This window comes from Elaeis guineensis, chromosome 16 (genome assembly GCF_000442705.2).
Source record: "Elaeis guineensis isolate ETL-2024a chromosome 16, EG11, whole genome shotgun sequence".
Classification (NCBI taxonomy): Eukaryota; Viridiplantae; Streptophyta; class Magnoliopsida; order Arecales; family Arecaceae; genus Elaeis; species Elaeis guineensis.
The window spans coordinates 31,726,579-31,750,071 of NC_026008.2; the positions used below are offsets into that span (position 1 = coordinate 31,726,579).

Below are 23,493 nucleotides of genomic sequence, written 5' to 3' on the forward strand. Positions count from 1 at the left end.
CGACATGTACCGAGGGTCAATATAGTACAAGACTGCACATTGATTTGATACCAGTAAGGTACAGTACGTCCTGTACGATGTGGTACCAACTGGTAGGCAAACCTTGATTTCAACATTTGGCATGAAAAGACACAAAAAGATACAAAAGTCTTAACAGGTTAGTAACTAGAAGTCTAGAATGGCTTTCTATTTTATTCCTTCTTTTACATAGACCAGTTTTAATTTCTTTATACTAATGTATAGACATATATATAATTATAGACATAGAGAGTATCTTAACTAATTTATAGAAATCTACATTTAACAATCATAACAAAAATTTGTGCTCATTGCAGTTTAACATGCGAATCCAATAGTTTCAACTTTCACATTGTTCGTCGTATATATTAACATCATACAACTCTTCTACACTTTAGCTACATGAATAAGCTCAAAATTCATGGCTAAAACATGGGGAGACATGAACTATGTCCACATGCTAGCAACCCATTTTAGGCATTCTATGAATATTGCCCAATGCCAATATATGGAAAGCATATATATGTGTGTGTGTGTATGTATGCTTGTGTAGATTTATGTATGTATGTATTCATGTATATATGTATGTATATTTGTGTGTGTGTGTGTATGTATGTTTGTGTGCGTGTGTATGTATATACCATGTATGTATGCATGCATGTATCTACGTATATATGTATGTTTGCATGTCTATGCATATGTACATACATACATCTGTATGCGTATATGTGTGTCTTTGTAAGCAGGCTAGATATAAATATATAGACATACACATACACATACATATACATACACACATATAATATATGACATGGATGGCTACACTCGAGTTGATCTCCACTCAATTTCGGTCAAGCCTCGATTTGACAAAGGGGGTTCTTAGATTAGATGTGATCTACTTCCTCTAAATTGCTTACATACCAAAATATATGTGATTTGAAGACATCCAGTCTATGCATCAAGTCGTTAACAAAACATATATTGTCTCATATTATTTAAATTATGCATTTTTTTTGAACCGCTTGATGCATAGGCTAGGGATCTACAAATCACATCATTTTTGGAAAGCAATTTAAAGAAAATAGATCACATCCAATGGCTCAAATCATCAATGTGGGACTTCCATCATCCAATCTAGACCTCACTAAAATTAAGTGGAAATTTGCTTGAATGTAACAAAGTCTCTCTCTCTTTGTACATACATACATGTATGTATGTATGTATGTATACATACGTACATACATACATACATACATATATATATACACACACACACACATACATACATACATACATATACATATGCATCTATGGGCATGTATGCATGTATATACAAATTTATATATATGCACATATGGCTATAAAAAGCTTATTTTCTAATAAATACCTTGACTTCTAGATCTCAGTCCAATGTAAAATGATGACATTTTAGCATTATCATGACCAATGAGTTTTGAAATTCTCATAAATAAAGAAAGGGTTTTTTCCATCTATGCCCTCCTAAATATATGAAATTACATGAATACCCTCATCAAGTTATTATTTGCATGTATATCCTCATAAAATACTTGTTTTGCATGTATACCCTTCTTCTTTTTCTTTTTTTGCATATGTGCTCATACCATCTGATGCCATTAAAAAATAAACAGCTTAAAATTAAAATGATTGAAATACCTTTAGGGGTAGACATGCAAAAAAAAAAATTATAAGGATATACGCACAAATAGCAACTTTGCAAGAGTATTCATTCAATTTCTCATATTTAGGAGGGTATAGATTCAAAAAATCCATTAAAAAATAATCAAAACTTGGCTAGGACTTGCCAAGTCTTTCATGATTCATTTGGATCGACAAGTTAGAAAAAGGCCAAGTCACATTGTCAATTTTTTTTTGTTTAAGTTCTTAACTCGGTCAAGTTGGAATATTTGATCATCTTGGTAATGCTATTCTCCATTTGATTTTGATAAAATTATCATTATTGAGTCCATGGCATCTATATATTCTTCATTATTTTTAAAGGATTAAAGCATATTGAATTTAAATTAACTATAGATATTTAGCTCAATAAAATATTTTTTAGTTTTATAGATGTTGAGTTGTTTGTTTGTTGAGGCAAGAACTTTATAAAGGTAATATGATTTATTCTGTAAGAGTTTATAACTTTATATTAACATGAGATCATGCAGCATGATAATATTTATCTTTTTTGTCACCTTCTTTAATTAAGAACTATTGAATTATCTTTACTGAATTGTGATCATTTTTTACTAGATTCTTTTAAGTGTATACACTACTAAATATGCAAAATTGCATGAATACCCTCATAAAGTTGCTATTTGCATGTATACCTGTATAAAGTTTTCTTTTACATGTCTACCTATAAGGGTATTTCAATCATTTTAAAGTTAAACTATTTATTTTTTAACAACGGTAGATGGTATGGGTACATGTGCAAAAAAGAAAGAAAAAGAAGGGTATACATGCAAATAGCAACTTTACGAGGGTATTCATGCAATTTCGCATATTTAGAAAGGTATGCATACAACAAATCCCAAAAAGAAAAAGAATTAATTGAGAAGAGTTTCTTTTGATCACCTAGATAGAAACTAGATTGACAAAATGGATTGCCACAAATCTACAATGGAGTAGAAAATTAGCACACAAGCCGATGACCCGATGCATTGGATAGTATCAATCCATGCCAGATGCACTAATACAACTGGGCACACGAGGCACGATAGTACACACCATTGTGTTGTACCAATAACTGGCATGAAATATATCATAGATACAATGTGCTGCATACATCACTTAAATCCTTACAATAGAAGACATTTTAGCCATCTACGACCGTGATATTGCTTATATGTTCTTCATGATTTCCTGCTTCTAATAGAAAATCATGGCAATCTAAGGAGACGCTACTGGCCGGTAAGATTTTAAGATACAATAAAGCACAATAAAAAGCAAGATTCAGGCCAAACTTGTGGAAACCAAATTCCTTTATGCACATGAAACCTTGTAAAGAGTGTTTATGTTTTTCAAGCTAATCATGTCTCAAGCAGAACTCTAAGGCATCAGGGGAGCAGCTTTGTATGTCATTATCAATAAAGATGTTAAATCAAATACACCCATTCATGGATCAAAACTCCAAGAAAATAAATTTAGTAATGAGGTCTTTGGTGACTAGCCACTCAAGAAGAAATGAGAGTACGCTTCAGATCAATAAATTCCAAGAGAGATAAGAAATAGCGCATTTTATTGAGCATCACTGCAATGTAAGTCCATATTCTGAGATGTCCAACAAATGGACCATTTATGGACCAGATTATAATGTTCTAATAATGTGAAGACTACTTATCTATTTGCCTTTGGTTAAGAACATGGGACAGAATCATGTGAAGACTACTTATCTATTTGCCTTTGGTTAAGAACATGGGACAGAATCATCTTAGGATGTGCTGACGTGGTTTAAGTTAGAACAAAACCAGTATAATATTTTGTTTTTGATCAAGGATAGAATTTGTTTGTCTTGGTTGGAATTTCCATTATCATGGCTTAAACTTCATACATAGGAAAAAGCCACTAGATAGAACTTTAATTGTTTTACGAAGGACAATACTGAGAGATACATAAGGATCAATAGTGGGTAACAGTGATTTCTTTAGGTGCTAAGAGACTTAAATATATTTCATTTCTTCTTCTCCATATTTTCATGCCTCCATCATGAAAAATAAGACACAAAATGAGAACAATATAACCTATTGACAAAACAACCAAACTACTCATACATGTCTTTAGTAATGCTTGACATAAATATGCCTATCTCCATTTTTTTGTACTATAGATCCAAGATAATGTAACAGTACTTTAAGGTTTTTATAGGCCATTAACTTTAGGGACTTATTTCATTTTTATTCTTGTTCCAACTCAATTGCATTGCTTGTTATCCATTCAAGTTCTACTTTGCTTTGGATCTTAATCTCCATTAGTTTAACTATTCAACTTCTTGCCAATTTGAGAAATTAAAGGCATGTAGCAAGATAAGTACAAAGCATTAGACAATACAAACTAACCATAAAAGGGACGGTATGGTCAATGATATTTTAGCATAAAAGGAAAATAACCAGAGAGCTTTGTAAGCAAATAAAGAGTGGGAGTCAGTATCTATTGCTGGTGTTGCATTTAAGTAGAAAGAATTTGGTAACTGGTGGCTATGCCTATATCTAAAAATAGAAACCAGGCATATGCAACATTGAAAATCAGGGGAAAAAACTATCAAGACACCATGTCAAATTGTCAACATACCAATCGTGGGATTACAAGATAGAAGTCCTCAAAAGATGGAACACTTGTATAGCCCGCAAAATCGCCAATAAGATTTACTCTTAAAAAGTGGTCATTAGATAATACCGTTCTATTCTCAGGACCAACAATGACCTCCTGCAGCAAATTTCACCAAACATCAGAAATTCAGAATAATTACAAATAGATGAGTACTCTAGCAATCAAGTAACACTGAATCTCCCTCACAATTACAGATTTTAACTATAATACACCTAACAAATAACATAAGATGGATCCATAAATAGAGCACCAAAAAAAAAAACTGGTATCAGCCCATGTACAAATAACTCATTTATACAGGATATGGTTATTGTTGAGAAAACACCATTTAAATTTTCTAATATCACAAGAAATGGAAAGTATTAGTAAAAGAATAAGAAATAGTCTGAAGGATTTCAATGATTTTTAATAATGCCCATTTGATGTGGTTAGAGTGGGAAAATCTTTAAAACTTTCAGTCTCAAGATTCATTGTTAATGTCATCATTTCTTGGCTTGTAGGCAATCAAAATATACCAAGCAGATGTATGTTGACAAAAGTGATGGTTGATACATGTGGAACAATGTACTTGATCAAAATGGCACTAGAAAAAAGTTGACACTATATTGCATCTAATCTCTGTGCAATTTTAAGTAGGGTGGATAGGTAAATATTCTGGCATTCAACATGCTTATCGATAAAGATGAAGCAGTTAAAAATCTGGAAAATGGTGACTGAGCATGAGCTTTGTTTTCCCTAAGCCATTCTGAGGAAGGTCTTTGTATTCTAAACTCAGGGAGCCCTCTTTGACAGTATATAGGATCCCTTTTTTGTCTGACTAATTCCAATATCAGTCACCCTTAACCCCACCCTGCCACAAAATTCCTTTCTTGAAGCGTACTGGTTTGTTCTGCTTTTTATTGTTTGCTTTTGCAGAGAAATTTTTTCCTTAGTTAGTTAGTTCTGATGTTGATAGATCTATGTTTTTCTTATTTATGCTGCCAGACTGTAGCTTCCCTATGATGAGCATAATTGCAGATTGTCTCCTATTACTATGGATTTCTGTCTTCATAGTATAATCAGATTATAATATAAAGCATATGAGTGATGAGAAGAGAGATGAATTAATCTCTCTTCTTTCTCACACGCCATTTTCCTCATGCTTCCTTTTCATGAGTATAATCAGATTCTCTTCTTTCTCTATAAGCCTTTGCCTAATCAGATTCTCTTCTTTCTCTATGATCCTTTGCCCTTCTTCCAACCATTTACAAGTATAAAATCTGTGTGCTGGCTTAGTGATTGATTCACCTACTGATGACCACCAGCTGTCCTCTACTCCAAGTGATGCTTCAAATTCTCACTCCAGCCGATCCACCAACTGCTTTTCATATTCCTTGCTCTTCAGGTGATAATTGATTCACCAGCGATCGTTGATTTAAATTATTCCTTGCTTCTGTATCTTCTATTTCAATACCTCCTAAAGTTACAAAGGCATTGTCTAATCCGAAGTGGAAAGAAGCTATGGATAGAGAAATGGATTGTTCCTCAGTTCCTCTACCTTTTGGTGGTAATGTTGGTAGCCGTAGATGGGTGTGTACAATTAAATTTCAGCATGGTGATTCAGTTGAGTGATACAAAGCTCACTTGGTAGAAAAAACATTTACGTGGACCAAAGGAATGGATTATTAGGAGATTTTTGCACCTCTTGCAAAATAGCTCTATTCAAGTCCTCTTGGCTATAGCTGTTCAAAAAGCTTGGCCATTAATTATACCACTTGGATGTGAAGAATGCCTGCCAACATGGCACCTATGGGGGAGATACTCATGCACTTACCATGAGGATATGTCCAAATGTTCTAGCGGGACATATTTGTTGTCTGAAGAAGGCTACATATTGACTAAAAAAATCTCCTCCAGCCAGGTTTAAGAGATGGAGTGGATTTCCTGCACAGACAGGATTTCAACAAAGTGACTATAACCATTTAAGGTTTATTTATTTCATGAACTGATGCATCCATTATCATCATGGTCGTTCATGTTGATGACATAGTTTTGAAAGGGGATAGTTCTGAGAAGATTATTAAAGTGAAGAAATTTTTGGCCAGTGTCCTGGATATCAAGGATCATGGTGAACTCAAAACATTTTTTGGAAATTGAAGTTGCTCAGTCTCCAAAAGGAATTTTTATTTCCCAAATGCACCTTTGTTCTTGATCTATTGGAATAAACTAGTTTACTGGGTGCTGGGTCAATGAACACCCCTATTGAAATTAATCATCACCTCCATGATCAGATTTCAGATCCTTTGGAAAGAAAAAGGTGTGATGGCAGCTTGCTGAAAAGTTGTTAATTGTTATATTTGACTCCCTGATATCTCTCATGTATATGGTTAGAGGTACCACCCGAACTGCTCGGTTTTGGGCATTTCGAGCCAAACCGAGGGGGAATCAGGTCAATTCTCCCTTTCAATTCAAAGCAAGTGTCAAACAACTTGAACAAGATTTAGATCTTGGTACCTATTTTGTGCTTTAAATGCATTAAATGGACTCCATTTGTTGTATTGTACATATATTTACTTATAAATACAATATGCAGCACTTACTTCGATTCATGGTAAAATGACATCAAAACAAGGATAAAATTACAAATGAGACAACCATAATTATCAAAATTATAAGTGCAACCAAAAAACTGAAAAAACAAAAAAAATGAAAAGAAAAGGAAAATGGCATACCGGTCTGACCAGTACGCATGGTGTACCATGTGTCAGTCCTCAACTAATACCATACCATACCAATGGCCAACCTTTAGGGTCCCAATACCACTTCGGCAAAAATTATTTACGTGGCTAGTGTATTTAGTCAGTTCATGCAAAATCCTTGTCAACATGGTTGTGATGGTGCTTTACAAATGCTTCATATGGAAAGGAATCATCTAGAGGAGGCCTGCTATTCCAAAGACATAGCCATCTTGCTATTCAACTATATTGTGATGACAATTGGGCAGGTGCTCACGATAATCGGTATTCTACTTCTGGAGTCTGCATGTTTATTGGAGGCAATTTCGTTACTTCCAGAGGCAATCTCTATTATCTAACTGAGGCTGTGTTGGTACCTACACTTAATATCTCTTTGTTGCGACAACCAGGTTGCTATTCATATTGAGACTAATTCTATTTTTCATGATAGAACTGAGCATATAGAGATAGACTGTCATTTTATTAGAGAAAGTGTGGGCTCTCAGATAATCTCTACTCCATTTGTGGACACCAACGTTCAGCTAGTTGATATATTTGCCAAAGCCTCACCATTCTCATCTTCTTGATATCATTGGCAAGCTGGACATCTTAGACATGTATGCTCCAGCTTGTGGGAGAATGTAAAGGAATTTTTTTCCTTATTTATGATGTTGACTTATTTATGTTTTCCTCATCTATGCTGCCAGATTGTAGCTTGTCCATAATTGGTATAATTGTATATTGTCTCCTATTACTAGAAGATTTATGTCTTTGTAGTATAATTAGATTATAATATCAAAAGGATTGGTGGTGACAAGAGATCAGAGTTAATCTCGTCCTTCTCACACACCATTTTCATCATACTTCCTCTTCTTCCTTCTTGTACTCATATTTAGTCTCATAGTTCATTTTGCTTCCTTTCCTTTTCTTATTCTATACATAATTTCATATCTGATCAGTTCATCATCAGATCCAAGAACAAAAGACAAATTCAATCATTGCATTTTCCTTTGGATCTTCACTAAAGGGTAGCAAAGAAGCCATTTGATTCAGCTCAAAGTCTCAATCTGGGTAAATTCATGTGCATTACTTGTTTCATAATCTCTCTGGATAACAATATTGAATTATATTCCTAGTCGGTTTCTTGTCCGTTTTCTTGATGTCCAGAACAGGTTTGATATATTGCACCTGATTGTTTCTTGTACAACTAACTAATAATAACATGAATCTATTTCTTTTTACGCATCCACAAAGTAAAAGGAAAGTCGGCACAAATAACTAATAATTCTTATGAATGATCAATAAATTAAATCATGGTTGTTACTGGAATTTTCCAGCTGTCCCAGATTGGATCAAAGAGACACTAGGTCCTAAGATGGATCTAGGACTCTAGCACATCTAAAATCATGTCATCTCTGTTGGTAATAGTTTGCACAAGCCAGTACAGACCTGGTCGAAGACCAAGACTGGTTAGTACCCATCAATACCAGTCAGGATGCATGAAAAAAAAGGGTCCAAGCCTCATTCTCATTTCCTTGTTTGGGAGAAAGAGATGAAAAAGGGAAGGAAGAGCGCAAAAAATGGGCAGCACAAACCCAATACAAATTGGTGCCAATATTAATAGCAATATCATAAACTCAATCATCGGCCTAGAAACAAACCCTATTTCCCAATTAAGATCTAAGCAAACCCTATATAACAATCATTAAAAACAACAAACAAGATAAAATACAAAATAATAAAAATAAAAAAGGGTATCCGTAGACCCTGACATATACTGGGTCTAGGGTCAGATTTCAAACCCTATGAAGGATTGCTATCTTAATTTTAGTTCAATAATTTTGTAAAAGGATTATTTGAATAAGTTTCAATATAAAACAAATACTTTGAAATGATATCCCACATACTTAGTTTTTAATACATATTAACTTTTGCTGCTCCTTACAAAGTTCCTCCATACCTCCAATAATTTTATCTTGGAAAAATTAGCCAAACAATGCCTAGAGAACTTCCTAATAAATATTTTTGTCAACATATCTATATCCAGTAGCTACATAATAACTAAGGAGGTAACAGACCAACAAAAGTTATTGAATACCACAAAGCATTAGATGGCACACTTTCCCATGCCTAACAAATCACATCAAATGGTAATTTGTCATTAAAATTCCCTAAATAAACAGATTTGCACTCCTTTTTCCACCACATCTTTCCAATAATGTGGCTTGTAGCTTTGACAGCTTAATTTAATTAATGCAAACATAACATTTTCTGTTAATGCAGGTGACAAGAACTTTAGCATGGTTCCTCTAGACCAATGTCTTTTGAATCATTGTACAACATTACTTTCATTTAAATGCACCATGGATGCTAGTTCATATTTCACTAAAATTTCAAGCATGAACAATGGTTCACAATAGTAGATAAGTACTATTTTGATAATAGACATCAATGCCCAGAGTCTTAGGCCCACCAAAATAGGAAAGAATTGTTAGTATCGTACTGCTTCGACAGTAAACAAAGACCCAAGACACCGATAAGACATTGGTTCGTTAATGGGCCAAGACATCTTGCTCATCTCAATCAAAACTAGTTAAGACCGGCTGGTACCAAGGCCAGTTCAGCTGGTACCAGGCAAGACCTAACCTGATCGCTTGGTTACAGAACAGAAAAGAGAAAGAGAGCAACAAGTGGCCATGGCCATACTCTCTCTTTGTTTTAGTCATGAGGATCTAATACAGTCACAAGCTAAGAAAGGGAAAGGGATAGAGAGAGGGAGACGGAGAGAGAGACTGGAAGGAAAAGGAGAAAGGAAGGGAAGGGCAGGTCCCCACCCCCCCCCCACCACCCCTCTTCAGCCATTAATTTAAACAATAGATGAGAAAAATAGGTAAGTCATGCCCAGATTTTTCAATTTGGCATGAAATTTGAATATGTTATTGGGTGGGCATAACCCCATGACATACTATGTTTTATTTCTCATTATATATATATTTTTTTGTAGCAAAACTAGTTTCAAGAAGGAAAATTTTATAGTAGGTGCACAATTTGTACCGGCACTATACACCCATCCTTGACTCAAAAACAAATCAGCATTCACCCAAATACTCATTTAGGATTAAAAAGTAAAAGAAACTAACAAAAAAAAATATCGGTGCTTGGTACAATACTACCAGGAAGCCAAACTGTGCCGAGAGTCAAGACTACAGCGTCCCAGTACTATCCCAACCTAAGACAAAACTGGTAGGGGGCTCAATACTGGTATTTTAAACCATGTCGATGCCTCACAAGAATAGAAAATGATCATTATTTTCAAAAGCTAAAGCAGAAGAATAAGAAGAGTACCCAAAAGAAATAGAAGAAGAAGAAAAGACTCAAGCAGCATTAAACATGCACTATCATCTACTACATTGACTCAATATTTGAACAAAATTAGGAAAACATAAGGCAGTTATGTGAAAAAATAAGCTATAAATTATTGCCCTAAAGAATGCAAGGTAGCACTAATAAAATAATGAATCCCGCTAATTTTTTAGCAGATCTAAATACACTGAGATAATAATATGGGAACCTACCGATGTAGAAGATCCTTTTTTCACTTCAATTCGCACACTGAAGCCAAGTGATCTCCTTCCAATACCAAAAACATGGAACCTTTTATTGAAGAATATAATTAACCAGATTAGCTTACTAGTATTTCAAAAAGATATAAGCAACCATAATCAATGAATCCCCAACCACATGAATGAAAAAATCATAAAAGGACAGACATTTGCATGTGTTCAGAAAAATAATGTGCATAAAAGAGACATTTGATACATGCACAACAGGTTTATCATCATGGTGTATAATAAACAAGTTTACAACTAAATACTATAGCTAGAAAGAACGCATTGGCTAGTCTAGGTCATCAATAGATAAATAAATCAAAAACAAAGGAGAGGAAAAGCATAAAACTTACAAGAATCTACTAACTAAGCAGTAGTATTAGATTATCTTTTCATCATCCAACTTGTTGTCCTTCATACTATCAAGTATCAACTACAGTTATATGAATCATACATACTGCCAATTATCAACATGACCAACCAAGGACCACCAGATCATCGAGCAAGAAAAATCTAGAAATAAGAGAGGAAGCATGTTTGTGTTGCCAGTCTGTGTATGCTTTTGAGTGAGAGAGAGAGAGAGAGAGAGAGAGAGAGAGTGAGAGCGTAAGAATAGTAGTAGGAGATTGAAGAGAAACTATGGCAACACTTTTGGTCCAAAATCTACCACCACCATCATCACATATGCACTACAATAATCTGGATTCTGGAAAGCAAAAAATTAAAACTTTCAAATGTGCAAATCATGAATAACAGTCCAACTTTTAACATATGCACATAACACAGTGATAGTGTTGCTGCCACATGATAAAAATACCAGACACAATGTAAATTCAAGGTAATACATTGTATTGGTTGTATTAGTATAGAAGAATATTCTTTTACAACTGAAACATCAAAACCTAACAGTTGAATGATGATAATCATAATAACAAAAAGGTCTTACAACTACAAAGCACCTTAATACAAATTTCATAATCCAGCAGCACAAGGTTACATAATCTTAAAAAGAATACCTAAATATAGCTTAAAAAAAAAAAATTGGTGACCATTAAACTGAAAGTGGAGGTCATGTTCCAGAAAGGTAGATCTATTTTGACCAAGTTGATCTAGAATTTTATGCACCACATATCCACATCAACCTATGAGGTCAAAAAGGCTAATCAACTGAAAAAGGACTCAACTGAAAAGCAATAATAGTGATGGACAAGCAATATTTGCAAAGATCACTCTTGGCGTTTGATAGACAAGTTTCTACAATATTGCCATCATCCACAGTCCGAACAGAGACTTAACTAAGCTTCTCCAAGTCCACGGCATCTTTAAATCATTTTGTTACAAGAACCATCATTAGTCCCTAAGATCACTTTAATAGTGTCCTTTCTTTTTTTTCTATTGAAAAATAGTTATCTTCCAATTGCCTCTCTTAATTGAAAAAATAGACAATCACCTAAGAAAACCAAATATTCATCCATTTGGCTCAAACCAAGCAGCCTCCAATTGCCTTAAACCATTATTTGGCTAATAAAAGTTATGGGTTCTTTTCAATTTGTCACCTACTTTACAGATCAGGTTAACTTACATATGGCAATGCACATGATTGCTTGTGTGCCTGAGCAACCACCTAGATGGTAAAATGCCTAGGTGACCCCCACCTAGGCATGTCTCATATGTGCGTATGGAAGGATTTAATAGCTGCTGCTGGTACCATGCCAAACCTTCTGCCAAGTATGTTTCCTAAGGACCATCTATACACCTCACTAGTAAGCAAATTTTTTCACTTGCTAGTAGCAGCCACCTAGGCAATTTGATGACTATGCTCATATCTGCTGCTACTTGTTTTTTAATGTCACTGTTAGCATAAAATATGATAGTTCCGAGAAATCCATTGCCCTCTAGTGCTCTTATGGTATGGCAATTAATCTGTTTATTCTAAACACTCTGTCATCCACCAAATTGCATATATGTGTTACCTACCTAAGTGAAAACAATTTATATTAGATTCCCTCAACTATTAGTTTAGGCTATCCAACCATTTTGATGTGAGGATCATCATGTTTATATGCCTTTAAATACTGAATTTTAGCTTTAGTTTCTTTTGATCCTTATAAGATTACTTCAATTATTACTATCCCTCTCCTATTACTCATGGGACTTGTTTAAGATTCATTGAAGTTCCATAAAACTTAAGCCCATAAGGAGGTCAATGCTCCACTATCATTCTAAGTGGCATTTACAATGTTCATCATTTGGTCAACCCACAAAGCTTCACAAGAAAAGTTTCAACAGTTGGATGCAGATTAGTGGTTAAAGATTCCACACCAAGCTTGTACATGGAAAAGAAGAAAACATGTTTATCAAAAGTTGGTAAACAAAAAAGCTGTCTATGGTTATGGCAATAATTTCTCAACTAGTCTTTTTTAAAGTTTTAAATCCCATGGGACAAGACTATCCTGGGTTTCCTATGGAATGAGACATGCTGTCATCCCACCCCATCCAAACACTTGTGATTGGGGATGTCCCAAGATGTGCGGATCAGAATATTAGGATAATGGTAGGCGGTCCTATCCCAACACTTAGGAATTGGGATGGTACCCCATCCAAATGTCCCACGGGATGTCCCGCCGACATTTAAGATCTTGTTCTTTCCGTTTACATGCTTATAGCATGACCAATGAGAGTGGACCCAAGATTGGAATGGGAAAGAAACAAACTATGACTGAAAAAGTAAGCTTAAACACAAGTTTCTTATATGGCCACAAGAGGATGGTTTTGAAAATATCTCACCTAGCACAAGGTACTCACCCTATACAAGGCTTGCCAAAGAGCCCTACAAATTATTTGTGATTTGAATACACATTAATACATTTCTCTTCGTATTAAATTCTAGCTCCAATGCAATATTACCATTGGAAACCTAAGAAATCACCACAGATAATGCTGGCCGAGTAATGACCATTAGAGGCCAGGATAACTTATGTTTCATTTGGTTGGGGGTAATTTAGTATGGAAAAATAAATCCGATGTTAGATTACCATGTTTCATACCAAACGAGGATGAGAGAGATGATAAAATAAATGGTACGTCCCACACCTATTTCACTGAGAGAAAAGATAAAACAAATACCACCAGGGAAATGGTATTTTTTCTTAGGCCAAATTACCGAGTAGAGGTAATCTGAAATTGTCATTGCTTAATAGAAATCCCCCCACTTTTTTCATTAAAATCCACAAATACCCCTTTTAATATTGTCAATCCCACAATCGTTCGAACTCAAAGCATAACTCAGTATCAATTTATATTAGAAAGCATAATACATGATAACTCAAATGCTCAATATACAACTATGCTAAATCCAAATTTCTAGTTTTCTATCTAATAATTTATTTTTTTTTCCAAATTAATCAGTCAATGGTGTGGTTTAAGTATATTTACTTAATAAAAAATTGAAAATACCAAAATTTATTTATAATAAGAAATATATTTTCTAATATATATATAACTAATGTAAAATATTTATTAACTCAAAATATATTCTAATATTTGAAATGGCCCATATTGACAAGCTTTATGTAAGTTAACCATAAATGGCCAATAAATACACTGAACAAAAAAAATGCCACTACTTGAATTGTTTATTCAAGATCATTGTTGGAAATTTCACAAAATGCTTATACAAGATTACCTCCAACCAAACATAGTAATCTTTTTCCAATATTGTTTTCTAGACTAATTTTTCCACCAACCAAACATGGTAAAATTTGCTTTTCCCCCCAAATTCATTTTCCTAGATACATGATTCACAGAAGTTATCAAATTACCGCATAATCTGACATATCTTAACCAAACGAACAAATTAAGTTTTCTTTGGTTATGGGTTGGGAATTAATAAAGGGCTGCAATTAGCTATTGACCACCACTTTCTGAAGTGACCATTGGTTATTGAATCAATTCTACTTGCCACCAAAAGAATTCATTCTTTTGCTCAAAATCAATTACAGAAAGGTTGATCTCTAAGCTCATGATAAATTTTGCTTCTATCGGGTGCTTTTTTGGTAGATGATGGTGAAGATCAATGAGTTATGCCAGTTAGTTTTCATTGGGCTCCCACATTGTCGCAACTTTTTTTGGGTTTCCACTTATATTGATCTTCATGATAAATTATCATAACTTAAATGAAGAATCCAAATTCTAGTATCACAAATTCACAATACATATGATGTACCAGAACCGAACAAAATCTTTCATGATTCCTAAAGTAGGAATTTCATGTTTAACATGAAACTTTTTGAACAGATTTTTCTCTTCAATACAAACTAAAACCCGACTGTCCAAAGTTCATCATAAATAGCAGGCTTGTTAATCAAGCTTTCCAACTCAACAAAAGTAGGGGATAGAGAGCAGAGAGCCATAACTTCATCGGATTGATCATAAACTATTCATTCATGACACTTAGGAATATTCAGATTGATTTAAGAACTGGAAGTATTTTAAATATTTATAGACTGCTGCACCATTACACACATCCCTGCCATGTCAATCCCTGAGGTGACTTGGTGAAGTTGGGGAAGATAGGAGAGAGGCATGGTGTCTCTCTCAGTAATTTAAATCATGAATGTGATTTTGTAGAAATCAATCATGAACCATCTGCTTCAAGTAATTGAGAATGTACTAGAGCCAAAGGTAGTTATGAGCACCTCTATATACATCCATACCATGTTGACAACCTTCTTGTTTTGATTTGATCCACTGGGTGCTATGCTAATGAAAATAGCCAGCTAATAACTTGACCCATTTATATTCTTAAGAGCAGGAGGAAAAATCAGGTGTAAAGTCTGTACTAACTCTCTTTCGCATTTTGAATATCTTTCTAGGAAGCTCCATTGAGCACCACTTTAGCATTGGAAAGTACACCTGAAGATCTTTCTGTGGATATAATATGCTTGATTTTGTCCATAAGAATTAAGAACCCTTTCAAAAGTGCCTACAAAATAGTCCTGAAATTTCAGGATTCAAACTAACCTTCAGAAATCTTGAGGAATCAAAGTAATATCCTACCTCAGCTTGTACCTCTCTGATACCAAATTCAATAGGGCATGTTTGCAGCCAAGATTGAAATGCAAAAGAAACTAATTGGGATTGATGAAGTAAGTTTGAATAGAAGGGTATTAGAAGGACAGGACAGGATGGTGTGGGGACTTTCTCACCCATGCCAAGGAAAATCATTTACTCTTTTACAAAATGACTATCCAAAATCCAAATAGCACTAAAAAGGCCTTTTGATAGCTACTTTGTCCCTTCACATACACATATCTTCTCTATGTAGACTACCAGTTGCAGCCCAAAATTACCATCAGAAATCCACAAAGTAACCCCAATTAATGCTGGTCTGCTAATGACCATTACAGACCAAGAAAAGCTGTTTAATAATGAGTTGGAGCATTAATGAAGTGCTGCACCTAACCATTAGCGCCCTACTTCAAAGTGTGAGTACTGACAACTGCATCAATCAGTGATCCAATATGTGGCAAACCTAGTCAAGATTTTATGTCCATTCATGCCAAATATGAGAAAATCAGTTCATTTAAAAGCAATATCTTTGAATGAAGATGATCAGTCATGAAGTTAGGTCATTATGATGGACCTTAAAGCTTAAATGAAAACTTTCAAGCCACTGCTTAGATTATCATTTAACCAAACGATAGAACAGACAAATATTCCCGTTATTCAGATTTTAGTCTACATCATGGAAAGTCTCCAACTCAACTTGATGAGAGAAGTTCAAGATTTAGGTACGTTACAAATATTAATATCCAACACCACTTACAAATTTGATGTGCTTGTAAAACATCAAAGTAACAGAGATATATTGTTTGTTAATAACCATACCAATCACCTGGAAATCTGAGACAATGAGCAGTATTAGCCTTCCCTTTCATCAATTTATCAACTGGTTGAATACATTATAGGAACATTAATACATAAATATACAAATACAAAAGGTATAAAGGGGGAAAAACAGAGTATTAGGCACTTACAGATGTTCCCACAAGAAGAAGGAACACGTCGTTGAGGCCCACATGGACAACAAATTGGCTTTTATAAGGAGAATAGCAGATAGAAAAGTTAGTATGATGCAATACCAAAGTTACATCAAAGACAGCTTTCAGACCTTGCATGAGTCAAATTGTTAATCTAACAATTAAAGGCCATTTGTGCTCTAAAACTGTTATGGATCATACTGGGGTCCCAAAATCATATCCCATATAGATGGTATATTCCTTGTTGGTGTAGGTAGAAAAGCTTTTTGACGAAAATGGATCAGAAATCCTGGTAGAGAACCATGTGGTAGTGATCATGATGGATGACTGAAAGGATGAGCGGTCACTGCAGCTATGGAGTATCATGCATCACAACAAACACAAGTAGCAATACATCAGAGGGCGGGAAAAGCACATCCTAATAGCAACCGATCTTATGGCCATTCCCTTAAGAGAAAAAAGATGACAATCCTGCATAATCTCTTTGATGGGTTTCACATGGAAACACATATGCATGTCTAAATTGCAGATTCTGGAGCCCAACTATGAGAACATGGGAGTCTATATCTTTCTAAAGACATGGCTACACTGCATATGTAGCATGCTCCATGTTTGTTAACACATGCACCCATTTACGTGAGTGGTATGCAACAAGTTCGAAGTATTTTTACATATAAAAATTGAGCAAAAAAAGGAAGGAATAAAAAAAAATGAAGACTTCATTGTAATCTGGAACATATAATAAATATAAATAGATTAAACTATCATTAAGTGGACATGACAATATCTACATCACTAAGTGAACAGTATAAGGTATCACAATCATTAACTCAAGCACTTGATCATTAATCAGAAAAAGGTTACTTGCATTAGCATACAGAGTAGTGCCTATTAAACTTTCTGTGACATGGTGCCTTTCCTTTTAGCAGTCGCTTCTCCTTCATGAGATTCACACTGATCCATTACATGTATGATTGGTATAAGCATCTCAGTTGACACCATGCAAAACAGTATACATTATCACAAGGAAAAGAACATTGCAGCATGGACAAGTTCATCCACAAAATCACAGACTTTAATAATGAAATGTAGATAAATGAAACAGGTGCTTCTAATGGAATGTTATTTCACAACATTTTTATCATCCCGTAGCATGCAATTTACCTGTGAAGACCAAGTCCTCATATGAACATTTAACAAGGCGTACCTTGGGATGATCGATATTGTATTCAACTAATTCTACTAAAACACGCCCATTTATGGCCAATATATTTTTACCAATGAGACCAAAAATGATTTCCCAATTATCATTTTATAGATCATTTTTATCCCTTTCTTGACATATTCAAACCCACTTGAGAGTGTTTGCTCACTAGCACCAACTAGTTTATGTACGGTTTAGTGGTTGAGGACCTGAGGTGCATCTGAAGTTGCAGAACAGGAGCCAAATTAGTACAAAATATTGCCGTGAATCTGATCCGAGCATCAAATCTGATAAAAATACTGTACAAAATTGAAAATTCAACCCTTGCAGATCTGAATCCATCAACTATTGTTTACTCGTGAAGTAGTCCATAAACATCTACGACATTAGATGGTTATCTAATTATTTCAAAAACATTCAATAGCCTTCTCTAGGAAAAATGGTTTCTTATTTGTTGAAATTAAATTTATCAAATCCATTTTCATTTGATCACAACAGTTGAAGCAAGTTAAAATAGAAATACTTGCACTGGATCTAGGGGTATTCAAGCTCTAGTTGATGATTTCAACCATATCAAGATGGCACTCTACTGCTGTTATATCCCTTCCTGGCCCGTTGAGAAATAGAACCAACAAACTCAAATCCGCTCTCGAACAACTTTGAGTTTGGTCTTCATTTTTACACTATTATGGATAGTAAAATAAGAGGGAAGATGGGATTCAAATTGTCAACTGCTCCATTTAGTAAAAGGATTGACTATGGATTCAAGTCGTAACACATGATATAGAATAGCTTTCATCACCCCTCTTAGGTAAGTCCTCCTTTTCCCATTTTTTTCTTCTAATAAAATCCATCGAAAGATTTTTTACTATTTTGTTGGTTTTAGTATCTTTAGGCATTGGCCTAGTCCGAATTTTTTATGGAGTTCACCATCTAAGATCACTGAAGCAATTAGAACATCCAAAAACAATGCAAGGCACATAAAAGAGGATCTTATTGATTTAAACTTAATTAATATAACTTTAAGCTTTTCTACTTTGGCCCAAATGAATTTGACTTGATTTGGGTGAAGAATGGTAGTAAGAAAAGTTTTTTTATGTGAGGTTTGTTGTATTGGTACTAGGCATCTTATTGGTAGCTTATCAGTATGGTAAAGGTCGGTAGAGAGCATATATTGCTAAAGGTAAGACAGCAATTGTATAATGTGTCAATACAGTGCTGCATGAAGCCCCCTTACCATACCTATATATTATGGGTACATAATGATATGCTTGGCACCAATGTCTGCCATCTTGGTATCAGATCCTGTATCGATACTGTGCTGAGACTGTGTCAATATGACCGAAATGGGGGATCGGTTTGGCATACTGAGACTCAGTATACCCCCCTTACTAAGTCTTGATTCAGTATCAGTATGGTATGGTATGTCTAGTATGGTGAAGCATGCCCATTACAATATTGGTGTACTATCGGCCAACAAATATGATACACACCTCATATATAGTTGTACAACCATGTTGCACAATATTGATGTGCTACCAGCCAACACATGATATGCACCCAATGTGCCATAACCACTTTTCACAACAAAATTCATACTAAAAAGAATGAAAGAATGAGAATGCAATCCCAATGCACACTAACCTAGTTTAGCAAAAAAAAAAAATAATATAGCCCTATGATTTCTGGAACATCTTAAAGCAGAATGCCAGACTATGCTTGTGAACTCCACTCTTTTTTGTAATTAGAATCACACTAGCTCACCTTCCTAATAGCCAAACCCACAACAACCATTCCCACTTCACCTACGGCAAACAGGTTGTTAAAATTGTTCCTTATTGATAAGAAACAATACAACATTTGGTAATTTAGGTGTCGGCTTTGGACTGACCCTGAACAAGAAAGCTTGCATTCAAAGAAAGAAACATATATTGGGCATGACAATGCAGAAATGCTTACTAAAGAATATGGCTTTATGTAAAAAGAGATATTGCACATGAAAACAAGCTCAAAATTTTATAATGATATCCAAATGATATATTTAAACAATTACTACCTGCGTTTGCTCAATAACATGTCCATTTTGATCCCGCAACCTGACAAATATAAATATAAAAAAACATCTATCTCATGAGAAAACAAATCCCAAATAGTGCTTATCAGATTTTAAGCAGCAAGAAATGTGCAAAAAGGCTAGACCAAGAAATAATTATTGGTCCGGAGTCCAGACAAAAAACTTTACAGATTTTATATGTGAACAGAAATTTACAAAAGAAACTTGATTTTTTAGTTTATTAAGCACAAAGACACTCATTTCAAAAGCTTATGCTTAGAACTTCCAATGGAGATAAATGTCGCATAAAAAATAATGTCAAGAGACCAAGGAAAAAAATATTAAGAACAATTTAACATAGTGTAAGTCTAATTAATGACATGTTTCTTCTCAATGTTTTATTTGCAATCAGGTAAAATTGTTCAATGAGAAATTTCAAAAAACAAACTAAAGTTGCATGAATAACCTAACATGCAATGCTGGATTTAGCTCATTGTTAGATAGTAGAATGCAAAGAAAGCGACTAATTAGCATGAAGGAAAAAAGGTTCTAGAATTTGTATCAAAAGCTTAGGGGAAAAAAAAGAGGGGGAAAAAATAGGAATATCCTTGCAACAATAATCAGAAAAGTTTACCTTTCACAAATTTTAACAACTTTTGCACTAGCATCTGGTTCACATTTACGTGTTTTGACATAAAGCTCTTCAGGTTTGTAAGCAACATCCTGAAGAAAATATTAACTAAAGCATGGTAAGCCATATGAAGCGCATCAAATTTAAGACAATGCCTAATAACACAATGTCCTGCAGACACGAAAAAGTAAAAGCAAGATACCTGCAAAAGAGAAGTTACAATCATTGATGCTGAAAACTTATATTAAGAGCATCAATTAAAATCACAAGAATTATGGAATATATCAATGTTCAATACTATCAATGAAATGAACTTTACAAACAAGGTTTTAAATCCTGTGGGATAGAGGCGTCCTGGTATCTCCATGAAACAGGATGCCCCACTGTCCTATCCTATCCTGGCAATGGTTTTGGTCATGCATCCCAGTAGATATCCTCCATCTCTCTCCCCTTCTTCTTTCATTTCCTTCTTTCTTTTTTTTTTTCTTTCCTTCTTTTCTTTTGTTTCCATCCACCTTCCTTTCTTTCTTTTTTCTTCTACCTTCTTTTCTTTTCTTTCCTTTTTTTCTTTTTCTTATCCCTTCCTTTCTTTTTATCTTTTTTCTTCTTCTTTCTCTTTCCTTTCTTCTTTCTTTCCTTCCTTTCTTCTTCTCTCTTCCTTTCTTTCTTTTATTTTTCTTCTTCTTCTTTCCTTTCATTTTTTTTTCTTTCTTCATCTTTCTTTTTTTCTTTCCTCTTTCTTCTTCTCTCCCCCCATAGATGGGTTTTGGAGTCCTGAATCTATTTTGATCCCATTTTCTCATAGCAATAGGATGGGACAGCCGGAACGCCCCCTGTCCCGTTGGGATATAAGACCTTGCTTACAAATATATGACAGTTGGAGGATAACAAACTTGAAAAGAATGAAATTCAGCAAAGCATAACTTTATGACATGGTTAACAAAAACTATGAAGTATAACCAACATAAAAGTATACTTAAGCTCACATGAATATAATGGGAAGAGCAGAAAATGAGGACAGATTTTCAGAAGCAATATTCTTAATGGCATCCATTAACCAAACTATAGAAAATAATTCTTACATATCCTTTAATTAAAGAACTGAAAATGATTTCTCCTATTCAAGAGTGAGATTTTTCAGAATATTACAAAATAACTGATTACTAAAGCACACCTGAAAGATGAAAATTTGGATAACGTAAATGTCTGTACCTAGAAGGCCTACATCTATTGATTCAAATTCTTTGTCAAATTTGAAGAATCGACATTTATAACTGCCTTCATGGACGCCTTTAGGAAAACAAGAATCTTTCATGTTTGTGTGGCCTTGCTCGAATGCTTCTCTTTTTTTTTTTTTTTACAACTTAAATCAGTTTTTTCCATATCTTTGCTCCAACTCTCAAAATACTTCATCTCCGATTTCATCTATACCTTTTTCAATGATTCATCTATAATCCAGCTATAATGACCCAAGACCTTACCCAAAAAACCCAACCAAAAACTGTTTGTGGTCCTTGGCCTAGATAAAATAGTTCACTTTATAACTCAATCTTACTTGAATGTATCAGCGAATCTCCTTTAAAAAACTAGTACTTATCTGTTATCTGATCTTTGGCACAATAAAGTTCATTCCATCATCACAAAAACACAAAATCATGATTTTATTCTTCTCATGCATACTATCCAATCCTAGAAACACATAGTCCAGATCAAAACCCATCCCAAAAATTTAAAATAAAATAAAATAAAAAAAGAAAGAAAGAAATACTAGCATTAACTTTGAACACTAAAGAATGCTAACCAATTCCACTTATGGCAGTCTCAAACTCCATTAATTCACTCAACTTAATAGTGAGTAAATTGAGCTAAGAACTTCATGAAGCCAAGGGAAAAAGTGATTAAGAAAGCAAATGACTCGCATTCTTATACCCTAATGTACATTAATTCATAGAGTGCATATGCCGCAGACTTGTTGATCGTGATAACTGGGGGTGCTCGTATTGCCTGCATCTTCTGCGTGTCATTCTCTTCCACCTCCACCAGTTCCGCAACAATGGACGCCTCCCCTCCACTCTGCCATGTATAAGAAACTAACACTCTTAAAACATAAAAAACTTCTAACGCATTTTGACAAAAAGAGCATGATCGAGCAAAACGGGATGCTCCTCGATATCCAAAGTTAGGGATTTTACCCAAATTATGGTAGAATTAGATGAGTAGGGTGCTTACGGATCCACTGGGAACTGCGAGGTTGATGACGACCTTCTTGTGGCACTGGAGCTGGTCGGATTCGGAGGCCCTGGCGCAGCTCTCGAGCTTGGATTTGGAGAGGACCTCCACGGCGGTCGAGGAGGGGTGCAGGAGGAGGAGGAGGAGGAGGAGAAAGAGGAGGCGGAGAGTGGGGATCCTCTTGGCCGGCGGCCGCCGGCGAGATTCCATCTCTGGTCTCGTGCTGTTGCCGGGGCGGGGGGTGTGTGTTGGAGTTGAGGGGGAAGAGGAGTTCGGAGAGATGAAAGGATGTTCCCGGTTTCGGGGGTGAGAGGGAGATCGTGGGTTTGCAACTGATCGCGCGCTTCCCCGATTTAAAACCATAAGGCGGGTAGACGGGCAGGCTCTCTGCAAAAGCGCGCATAGCTTTCTCTGCCGGACACCAACAATCCAAGATTCGTGCACGTCCAATGGTAGATTTACACTTGGGATATTTTTTTTGTTTTGTCTTTTTGCTTGCCTAAATATAAAAATTTACATAAATACTTTTTCAAAATTTATATTTATACATATATTCTCATAAAATATTAAATTTGCTACGGTGCTCCAAAGTCTTTTTTTTAGCCATTTTATTATTGATTTTTTTCTAGCCATCTATTTTAAGATGGA

At 34.9% G+C, this 23,493-nt stretch overlaps 1 protein-coding gene across 1 annotated transcript in view; it reads right to left on the bottom strand.

Annotated features, from left to right (window-relative positions):
- Positions 1-23,255, bottom strand: part of LOC105059381 (protein HAPLESS 2) — a 45,603-nt gene extending 22,348 nt beyond the window's left edge. Inside the window, exons 1-8 of the mRNA XM_010942659.4 lie at positions 22,846-23,255; positions 22,546-22,689; positions 20,620-20,708; positions 19,989-20,028; positions 16,726-16,783; positions 16,577-16,637; positions 10,655-10,733; positions 4,327-4,461 (exon numbers count right to left, since the gene is read on the bottom strand). Of these exons, the coding sequence (XP_010940961.2) occupies positions 4,327-4,461; positions 10,655-10,733; positions 16,577-16,637; positions 16,726-16,783; positions 19,989-20,028; positions 20,620-20,708; positions 22,546-22,689; positions 22,846-23,208 (969 nt within the window). The 5' untranslated portion in view covers positions 23,209-23,255. The remainder of the gene's footprint in view (positions 1-4,326; positions 4,462-10,654; positions 10,734-16,576; positions 16,638-16,725; positions 16,784-19,988; positions 20,029-20,619; positions 20,709-22,545; positions 22,690-22,845) is intronic.
- Positions 23,256-23,493: the final 238 nt, after the last annotated feature.